This window comes from Grammomys surdaster, unplaced genomic scaffold (genome assembly GCF_004785775.1).
Source record: "Grammomys surdaster isolate TR1022 unplaced genomic scaffold, NIH_TR_1.0 182, whole genome shotgun sequence".
Lineage (NCBI taxonomy): Eukaryota > Metazoa > Chordata > Mammalia > Rodentia > Muridae > Grammomys > Grammomys surdaster.
The window spans coordinates 473093-483712 of record NW_021604627.1 but is presented as its reverse complement, the minus strand read 5'-3'; the positions used below and the strand labels follow the sequence as shown (position 1 = coordinate 483712).

General features: G+C 37.6%; 1 protein-coding gene across 1 annotated transcript in view; it reads right to left on the bottom strand.

Moving 5' to 3' along the window:
* Otc (ornithine carbamoyltransferase) overlaps positions 1-10620 on the bottom strand; it is a 60521-nt gene that overhangs the window by 13717 nt on the left and 36184 nt on the right. The window contains exons 5-6 of the mRNA XM_028767831.1: positions 3532-3685; positions 777-899 (exon numbers count right to left, since the gene is read on the bottom strand). Of these exons, the coding sequence (XP_028623664.1) occupies positions 777-899; positions 3532-3685 (277 nt within the window). The remainder of the gene's footprint in view (positions 1-776; positions 900-3531; positions 3686-10620) is intronic.

Genomic DNA, 10620 nt, shown 5'->3' with positions numbered 1-10620 from the left:
AGAAGGAGAAGGAGAAGGAGAAGGAGAAGGAGAAGGAGAAGGAGAAGAGGAGGAGAAGGAGAAAGAAGAGGAGAAGGAGGAGGAAGGGAAAAACTCTCTGCTACCTCTATCCTTGAACCTTCTAGTTCTGTATAGAGGCAACAACTATCACCATTTCCTTAAATAACAAGAGTTCAGATATGAGTGTGCTTACCATACATTGTATGGGAGTGTATAATCAGGATTAAAAAAAAACATGTAGGGGTAGTTTTTGTGGACACATGAGACTCAGATTTAAAACTCCACAGAGACCCCCCTGGTGATGGGGTTTGAAATCTAAAGCTGGATGCTAGCAATGGGTGCTTCACATAGGTCAGACATTTTTCTTTCTTTAATTTTTTTTAATCAAATTGTTGCATTGGAGAGATTACAACACTATTTCCATGCCCTGAAGATTTTCCATGATCTGGCTTTCACTGCATTATTCTGCCTGTGTGATAATAACACACAAAGACTCTAGTCATCATAATGACCAGTATCAGGGCATCCAAAGGCAGAATTCAGATGTACTATTGTCACAGACTCATGGAATAAAAGGCATCAGCCAAGACTCATTTCCTCTACAGAAATGGAAAATTGGGCTCTTAAGAAGCTAGATAGTTACTCAACAGAAGAGTTAGTAATGTAGCTGAAATTGTATGCCTTCAGCTATCCATGCCTTGATCAGAAGCTTTGTTTCACTGGGTAATAGCTTCTGATCAACAGAGAAGGTTTTTCAGGCCAGTCGGTGTTCCTACCTTTGGAGTAGCTGCTTGAAGGTGCATCCCGAATTTTGCAGCACTCATCATGATGGAGTGTAGGATATTGTTCCCATCTCCTATCCAGCTGAGGGTAAGACCTTTGAGAGAGCCATAGTGTTCCTACAAAACAAGAGGTAAAGGCATTGAATACGGGGAGGAAACCCACTTTTATGGAACAATTATTAGAGTTAAGAGAAAGGGAAAATTTCATCTCGAAAAAAATGCCTTATTGGAAGGAATAGACTATATTTGGAATTATACTCAGTAACATGAACACACAATCACAAAACTGTAGAGCTAAAAGGTTCTAATATCTTAAGCCAAGACATGGTCATGAGGCTTCCATCTTCATGAATTTTGACTCTGTTGTATCATTTAAGGAATTAGTGCTATCAATGGTCAGATACCAGCCTTGCTGCTGACAATGAAACAAAGAGTCACTACTTCTATGTAACTTGCATTTGCTATTGTAAAGAAGTGGCTGCTGTCATGCACAGGAAACAGTATAGCATAGTGACTCTGAGAGCATTGCCACCATCGATGATCAAAAAAAAAAAAAAAAAAAACATGCTCAACATTACTTTGTTTATGGTTACATTTGTATGTAAAGTATAAAGGCACTCCTGGGGATTGTGAATACAAATATCATGGTAACAACTTCTTTGTAGGGTGGGAGTAAAAGAATAGACATTGTAGGTTTAAACTCAATTATTTCATTTTAGAACAATAAATAAATCTAAATTAATTGCTTCATCACTTTAGAAATGGACAAAACTGTTCTAAATGTGGGAACTCAGTAGTAAAGAGTTTTCCAAGCATGCATGAGGCCCAGGGTTCCGTCCCCAGCACCACAAAAGAAAAATTTGGATAAAGCAGTATAATGTACACATAAGAATTTGTTTAATTGTTTAAGTTTAAAAAGTATTTTTTAAATGGAAGAATGGCAAGAATATGCCACGGCATGTATGCAGAAGTCTTAGAACAACTTCCAGGCATCATCCTTCCATCCTTTCACCCTGTGGTTTCCCAGAACTGGTGACAAATGCCTTTCTTTATGCACTGAGCTCCCCCAGCAGCCCATTTTTATTTGTATTAAAATGTCTGTAGGCTTAATACATTTAAAGTTAAATCCTTGTAAAGATCAAAGAAGAAGGAGAGAGGCTGAGTCATTTGGAGATCAGGGAGTTAGTAGGTGGCTAAGCTAGGATGGGAAGAGAGGGTCACCTCACTTAGACCTTGTAATCTTCATAAACTGTTCTTCAGTCACTGAAATCGTATCTTGATGTAGCCTTGGTCAAGCATCACACAAGGGCCAGCAGAAGGCCCTATGATGAATAAAACAGCTCATGCCCCCTCAGTGAGTTCATGATTTAGTAATGATAAAGTCCCAGAGGGAAACATAAAGCCATCTAGTGTCTACATACGGTTTCCTTCAAAAACATCAACTTTCCATCTGACATTGTTTCTTTTTCTCTGTGTGGATCTTGTCTTCACCTCTGAACAGTGTTTCTTTGTGTTTGACCTCTCATTTAAATGTTCACAGCTCATTCAAATGAGAAGGAAGTTAGACCTATATCCAGTTTGCCTTTTCTCTTCAAAATCATCCAGAGACATGGAAACCCTGATTGTTAAGATTCTGAGTCACTTGGGAGGGAGAGGCAGGTGGATTTCTGAGTTCGAGGCCAACCTGGTCTGCAGAGTGAGTTCCAGGACAGCCAGGGCTACACAGAGAAACCCTGTCTCGAAAAACGAAACCAAAAAAAAAAAAAAAAAGGTTTTGAGTGAAAAGAACATTTAATTTAGCTGTGTCAACCCAAATAAATAATGTAAGTCTTAAAAGTCATTCAACTGTCTGACTGGGGCACACATGGCCATATTAGACCCTTAATACAATAAAGTCTACATGTTCTTTTTTCTATTTTTAATCAATTTATAAAGTGGCAGAAAATGCCCCCTTTCTATTATTAAACCGTTGTAGACCATCTTGGGCATTTAAACTAATTGCTCTATATTTCCAAGTTACAAAGTCTAGTGTCTGTAAGATCACTGTATTAGTTACTTTCCATGGCCCTGGGATGAAATACCTGACAAAAGCAACTTAAGGAAGGAATGAATGGGCTATGTGGAGTTCAGAGGTTCAAGAATACTGTCTATAACTGTGGAGGAGTCAGAGCAGCCAGAGCTTGATGCAGCTGGTCACACTGCATCCATAGTCAGAAAGGAGAGAGAAAGGGGAGTCCTAGCAGTTAGCTCACTTCCTCCTTTTTCTTCACTTTAGGACCCCAGGTCATGCTACCCATAGTTAAAGTAGCTCTTTCCACCTCTACAGATCTATTGTAGACCATGACTCCAAGACATATTCAGAGGGCTTGTCATTTAGGTGATCCTAAATCCTAGTAAGTTGACAATGCTAACCACACAGTCACATAAGTCATATTGATTCTACATGCAGTTTCATTCCTTATTCATTCAATGTTAAATTGAGCAACAGAAAGCAAAGTGATAGAAAGAATAAAAGATGAGAGAGGGCCTAGAAGGTATTTAGAAACGGGATTGAGAAGAAAAGGTCATAGAGTCTGTTTAGAGCAATGTTCTGTTTTCTAGATCTGTAATATTCACACATATGCATACTTTTTAAAATAGAAGTTATTCATAATAACAACTAAACATCATTTAAATAAGCTTCCACTTGATGGTAGTTAGGAATTATTTGTTAACTTTTCTGTTTTGTAAAGCAAAGAAATACACCAACCTGGAGTGTAAGGTAATCAGCCAGGATCTGGATAGGATGATACAAGTCTGACAGTCCGTTGACAATTGGGATAGATGCTTCTTTAGCCAGGATGTCCAGATCTGATTGTTTATACACTCGAGCTAACACTGCATCTGTCATGCTAGATAATACACTGTGGCAAACCAAAAAGAGAGATTCTTAACAATTGTTCTCAATAGCCTGTTCTTTAATCCAAGCTTCTTAAAGATATGGATAAGTGCAAATCAATGAAAATGGGTGTATTACAATATACTTAAGGATGTGACAGAGTGAAAAGCTAACACTAAATATATAGTCATTATGGAGGACAGGCGTTATTCCACCCACATCTTATTCAGTGACCATGTTACATTTCTGTGGAGCTAAGAAATCTATTATGAACCCAGCAGACATGATGATAACGTATGACTGACAAATGCCACTTTTTCAGTTTACCTAGGTTTAAAGGGACAAGACCAAACAATAAGACATTCCAAAAAGCATTCATGACTTGGTATGTGGCTCATTTTCTTTTACATTAGCCCACAGGAGGAACTTTTATCATTGTTTTCATAGTATATAGAGCATCTATGTAGCAGCTATGGAAGAAACTCTACAAAAAAAGAACCTTCTGCACACAAAACCATCCACTGATAGGCTCTGGATGTCACTGTCTGAATCTGTGGTTTCAAGGCCAAGGACACCTTCTCCTCAGGCTGTTCCCACCCAGTGACTTGGCTCAGCAGAGGAGAATGGAGCTGGACCATTAAATCTTTCCTCTGGAGTACACCATAGCCCAGTCAAACATTTTTACTTCCAAAGCATCAATGCTACTTAGATTTCTCCAACCCATATCTTTTTCCTTACTTTCTCATGTACATGGGTCCATCCTGCATGCTGATATGAAGGCTCTATCCCAATCCTTGCTTCAGGTTTACATCACCTCCAAATATCCCAGGAACTTATGATTCATCAATGAATGTGTTAATCCATTGATGATGCCAGAGCACATATGATCCAATACCTTCCCAAAATCCCCACCTCTGAACATTTCTACTGAACTAAGCATTTATCACACATGAACCTGGGGGTGGGGGTGTCATGTACAGTCCAAGTTCCCAGACTGGGAAGAGTACCCAGGCACAGGGAGAAAGCATATCTGACTTGGAGTCTTATGTAGTTGTTGGTGAGAGGAAGATAGCCCCGGACACGGTCCTGGATTTGGAGCAGGCAAGAACTGTGTAATGAGTCATGGGAGGATTATACTCTAGAAAACTCTCAACAGTGTACTGTCACAAAGAGCCTGGAAGTAGAATCTTGTAGTTACACTACAAACAAGTCTTCAGAAAGCATTTCAACATATGTAGTATTCTAGCTGCTGAGCTGTTTTGGAGAAGTATGAATGAACTCATGAAATGTCTGTTAACATATGCTCTACAAGTTTGATGTCACAATAAAGGAATGGAAAAATAAAAAAGCCAGCAGACAGGACTGAGGGAGTAAGTCAATAGTGCATTTATCTAACATGCATGGGGCATATTCTACCACCAACACCGAAGGGAAAAAATCAGGCATGGTAGTACACACCTGTATTTATGAATGTTGAGGTAGGAGGACCACTACCAGTTCAAGGCCAACTTTGGTTTCATAGTAAGACACCCCCTCACCCACACACCACACACATGTACACTAAGTAGAAATAAATCTACATTCTTTTTCCTTATGCAGGATACAAAGGAAACTATCATTTGGGATCATCTCTTTTATGATGATGCAGATCCCATAGTCAGAACAGAAGTCTGTGATAGCAAAACGGTACACTATCCTTCAGGAATGAACACCTCTTACTACTGATCTGTTATAGCTACTCAAATGCCTGATAACAACTTGATGTGATATACTGGGTGGATTAAGATTTTATACACACATTAAGTATTTTCCTTTCATCTCAGTCAATTACCAAGAGTTACAGTACAGAAGCTGGTGTTTTTAAGCCCCTAGATTCCTGCAAGCAAAGAATTTGGTCCTTCACAATACCCTATTAAAATATATATGGAAAAGGAACCATTAGAGGATATTCAATTCAGCATTCTTGACAGGATAAAATCACAATACGTCTGTAACATCACATTGTTGCCAGAAAGTAAGAGAGGCTTTTAAATGGCAAGGGTACTGCTAATGAGGAGGAAGTCATCTTAAAGAAGCTTCCATTTTCAAGCTATAATTATTTATAGCAGTAAAATTTATTTTTCATGATACAACTTCTATTGGTAAAATGCCTTGATACTTGTAAGAAATGAATTAATATACAGAGAATATACAAATATAAAAGAGAAATATGAGAAATGACTGTTACTTCTACATTTAAATTTATTTAAACAAGTGGGAACACATACATACATACGTACGTACATAGACACACACACACACACACACACATATATGTATTTTCAAATAGATATTTTACGGGTATTTTTGTTAAATACATTTTCTGAATGTTAAGCATATATATATATGAAATTTTCAATCTGCTTAATACATGATGAAGTAAGCTAATTTATCAGTCAACTGGTTCTTGAAACAATAGAAACTCTTCCAAAAATAGGCTCTATCAGCATTTGTGGTCTTCTACAAAGGAGAAGTAACAGAGATTTCAGCATTTAATTAGCACCAGTTGTCATGTGATTTCCAATGTGATTGAACTGTTTTTGCAAAATAAACACTTAGTTAACTGTCAATCTAAAGTTCCAGATTCACTTTCTTGTTTCTCTGAAAGGCAACTCTTTTCCTGACTTAACTAATTCTAACCCAATGCCAAGAAACAAGGTCCATATTTTAACACACTGAGAGAAGACAAGCGTCTTTTATTACAAAGCTGTGGTAATGGGTCATGTGCAGTCAAAAATTAAAGGAAATCAAATGAAACCAAAAGGATACCTCATCTTCAAATTTTCTTAAAAGAATAGACATGAAAGATAACAATGAGGATCCTGTAGTAAACAGAATGGCTCACAAAGATGCCCATATTCTAATCCCCCAAATCTTTACATAATGAAGTGCGTGGATATAATCAAAACAAGGGTTTGGATAGAGGATGATTCCCCTGGGTTGGATTTCATATAATCTATATGTCTTTATAAGAGACAGAAACAGATGTGGAATGGCAGATGATGCAGTGGTGATAGGATGTGGGCAACCTCTGGGAGCTGGAAAGGTCAAGGATTCAAATCTTCCCCAGAACCTCCAGAAGAAGGCACCTCTTCTAAATTTCAGATCCCCAACATAGTAAGTTTGCTTTTTAATTGCATAAGCCACCACATTTGGGATAGAATGTTAAAGAAACAACAAGAACCAGATAGAGCCCTATGACAAACTGAAAATGATTTTGATAAGATACACAGCCAGGTAGACAACTGCTAGAGTTCAACTCGCCTTGATCTTAGCTTCCAGTTCTCACTAACCAATCAGAATCAAGTGCTTAACAATCCATTTGAATTGTATCCCTGTCTTCCTAAGATTATTCTTTTTTCTTTCCTTCCTGGTTGAATTACAAAAACCTTGAAAGGTTGTAAAAGTATCTGCAGCTCAACGATGTTTTAATTCCAGGACTGTGAAAGAATAAAAATAGGAGGCATAAGAATAAATATCAATAAAAGTAGTAAGAACATTATAGCCTGTTTTATCGTCAAAATATCAATTGACTCTGCAATCAATATGATATGTAATGGGTACAATTTCTTTTGTGATTAAGTACTGAAAGCATTTAAGTTTGCAGTCAATATGGAAATATTTGAGTTGGGCTTTGTTTACATCTTATACATTTGACTGGATAAGCTGTATGGGTGTTTTTGCTTTTCATAGTGCTAGGGATAGAACCCAGGACCTCATGCATTCTATGAGTGCACTACCACTGAGCTATACAGTCAGCTCTTACATGCAAATTGTTAGAGAAATGCAAACTTTGAGTGCACAGCAGAGTCACTAGGAGGACGGGCAAAGCACCATCAGCTCAATGCCTCATTCAGAAGGTCTGATTTGACAGTGAAGAGTTCTCATTTCTAACAAGTACCCAAAAGTTGCTTATGTTTTGCTTTGGTAACCACGTTTTGAGACTAAGTGATTTAGAAGAATGCATTCTAAATTATATGTAAAGGAATTGTAAATGTTTCATAAATTACTATGGTTAATAGATTGAACTGTAAACAAATGACAGTGTAAGGGATACTGCTGTATTCACAAAAAGTTCCTTGGACATTCATGCACCATAAAAGGGAAACATGAATCTTTATCGAAAGCACCACTTGACTCCTTTAGTCATAAATGCTGCAAGTGAGGTGGCATCCAATGATATGGCTGTGATGTGGACCAACTGGGAGAAGCAGTTCCCAGAATGCTTTTTGCATTAAAAACACTTGGGGGGACAAAGATATTAAAGATGCTTTATGTGATTAGTGCATGTTATTTTCTGCAGCATTGGTTCTCCATGCTTAAAGTTTCTAGACACAGAGAATTCACTCTTTTTTTTTGCTTTTAGGCTAATAAGATCATTTTAAAATATAAACAAGCCCTCTCATTGAAAACAATGACAAGCTTGCAGCTAGAGCTGGAGGCTTCCTGGAGCTCATTATTTAAAATCTCAGCTTTAAGCATCTTAAGAGCTTGATTATACTTATTACAAAGGAAAGGCTGACAAGTTAAAAATACTTCCTGGCTCTGGAAAGATTTGTCATTTTGATCTCTTTTCATTTCTATTGAATAGGAATGGTGTTCTGCTTGGTTTCAAGTTGATTCCTGATTCTCAGATGCTCTCAGGTCTCAGATGCTCTCAGGCCTCCACCCACAATTATAGCAAAACAGCATTGGCACAACCTATATTTCCTGTATTTAAAATGTCCTACTAACAACAGTGTGCCATAGGTATCTAATAGCTAATGTTGGAATTTTTCAAACAATATAGGCAGCTTAAAATATTTATCCATCCTATTTTGTGTAGATGTTTGGTATGTCAAACATCATGTGCTCCTTTCTACACAGTAAAAGGGAAGAATGGTTGAATTTGTTCAGTGTGAAGATGCTATAGGACAACGAATGTTAATGCTGACTCTTTTCTGGATGATGATGCTATCATTTCCAATAACATCTTTACAGTGGTTATTATCTAAGGGAGTGTTACTGCAATAATCAGAAAATAACTGTATCATTCAACAAATGAAACATTTCTGTTTCTGGTGGTGGTTCATACCTGTGACACCAGCACAAAACATTTTAAGGCAGGAAGTTGGCTGAAAGTTCAAGGTCAATCTGGTTTACACAGTGATCTCAAGGCCACCAAGCAATTCAGACCAAAAGAGTCTCAAAAGTGAGTGGGGGCAGGGCAGGCTAAGGATATAGCCCAGTGAAAGGGTGCTCACTTACCATAGGCATTAAGAAAAATTCTCTCTAATATGATTTAAAAACTAATCAGAAGAGGCATAGAGCTTTTTACAATAATAGCCAAATCTTGGTCGCGTTAAAGAATTGAGATGATTCTAGAATGCCTTGTCATCAAAAATGGATGGAGTTTGTTTCAAACTGAGCAAATTGGAACACATATCACATTTGCCAAGTATGAGAGGATATGTACATCCATAAGGATAATGACTGTGTGTATTCAAACTTTCAAATATATTAAAACCCATGAGTGTTATAAATATCTTAAAATAGAAGAATATTAAGAATTTTAATAGGACCAATTTCCAGTCAATTAAAAGAGATCTCTTAAGATGTATATGTTCTTGGTTAGAAAAGCTAGGTGACAATAAAAATGGAAGAAGGTTGTTCAGTACATGAAGAGTGCCTTGGGGCTGGAAAGATGGCTCAGTGGTTAAAAATTCTTGCTATTCCAGAGAATCTGAGTTGGTTTCCCAGCCCTCACAATGTGCCTAACAAGCATTTATAATTGGATCAGATACCTTTATCTTATGTTCAGACAGACAGACAGACAAAATACTCTATACATAAAATATGTAAAGAAACACAGCTGTAAAAAAAAAAAAAAAAAAAAAAAGGAGTCTCCTGATGATTGGCATAGCCGTGCAGAACTCTGACCATCCTGAAACAGTGGTGTGGAAGAAACTTGCCAAGGGTGGTTGATCTAACAGCACATTGTTTCTGTTGTTCTTAGGTAGGTTTTACTCCTACATAAGACTAGAATATTATTTGAGAATTAAACACCGTTAAAAACAACAACAAAAAACAAATATGCAAGTCTCACACGATCCTTGGGAGGTCTGGTGCAGAGTCTGTGGGATTAAGTGAACAATTTTTTGTTGTTGTTTTTTAAACACAGGTCATGGTCTGAGACGAATCTTAAGAGCCAATGTAGACGTTGAGGAGAGAGATAATCATACAGCAGGTTTCATTCCTTCAAGAACTTATTGAGGGATATCTGACATTGGAATATGAAAACCAGCCACAAGGTGCCCAGAGAATACAGCAAGACATGTATAGATCAAACACTGTACAAGGTACAGTTTATTGGGGATTTTCTGATGGTCAAGTGAAGAAGCAAAATTTGCATAACAGAGACTGTGTTCTTCATTGTGACCAGGACAAAGATGCTTAGCAATCAGGCTGAAATGTAGCTGACTATATGCTGACACAATTTAACTTTAAGAACACCAGCCATACTCCAGCACTGATGACTTTAGGATTTTGTTGGAAAGTTCCATACCACTGTTCTTATAGTTTCTGTGTATTTATCAAGAGACAGGAATAGTTTAGGGGACAATCAGAAACGCCACAAATTATGATGTTCAAGTAAGGTCAAGATAGATTTCCTACAAGGTTATAAAAGCCAAAGGCAAATGTAGGTTTATTCTAATAGGGTCCCGCAATTCGTTTCTCCCATTGCTCCTATTCTACCCTCATCCTGACTGTGGACTTTCTGTACTCCAGTCTCTTACCAGTGGCACATAGTTCTTGAATAGCTGACTAGGAAACAGTGGAAGGAAGTTTGGTTGTACAAAATAACATCAGGGAGAACATTTTTGAACTGAATTTCTCCTTCCTTCCTTCCTTCCTTCCTTCCTTCCTTCCTTCCTTCCTTCC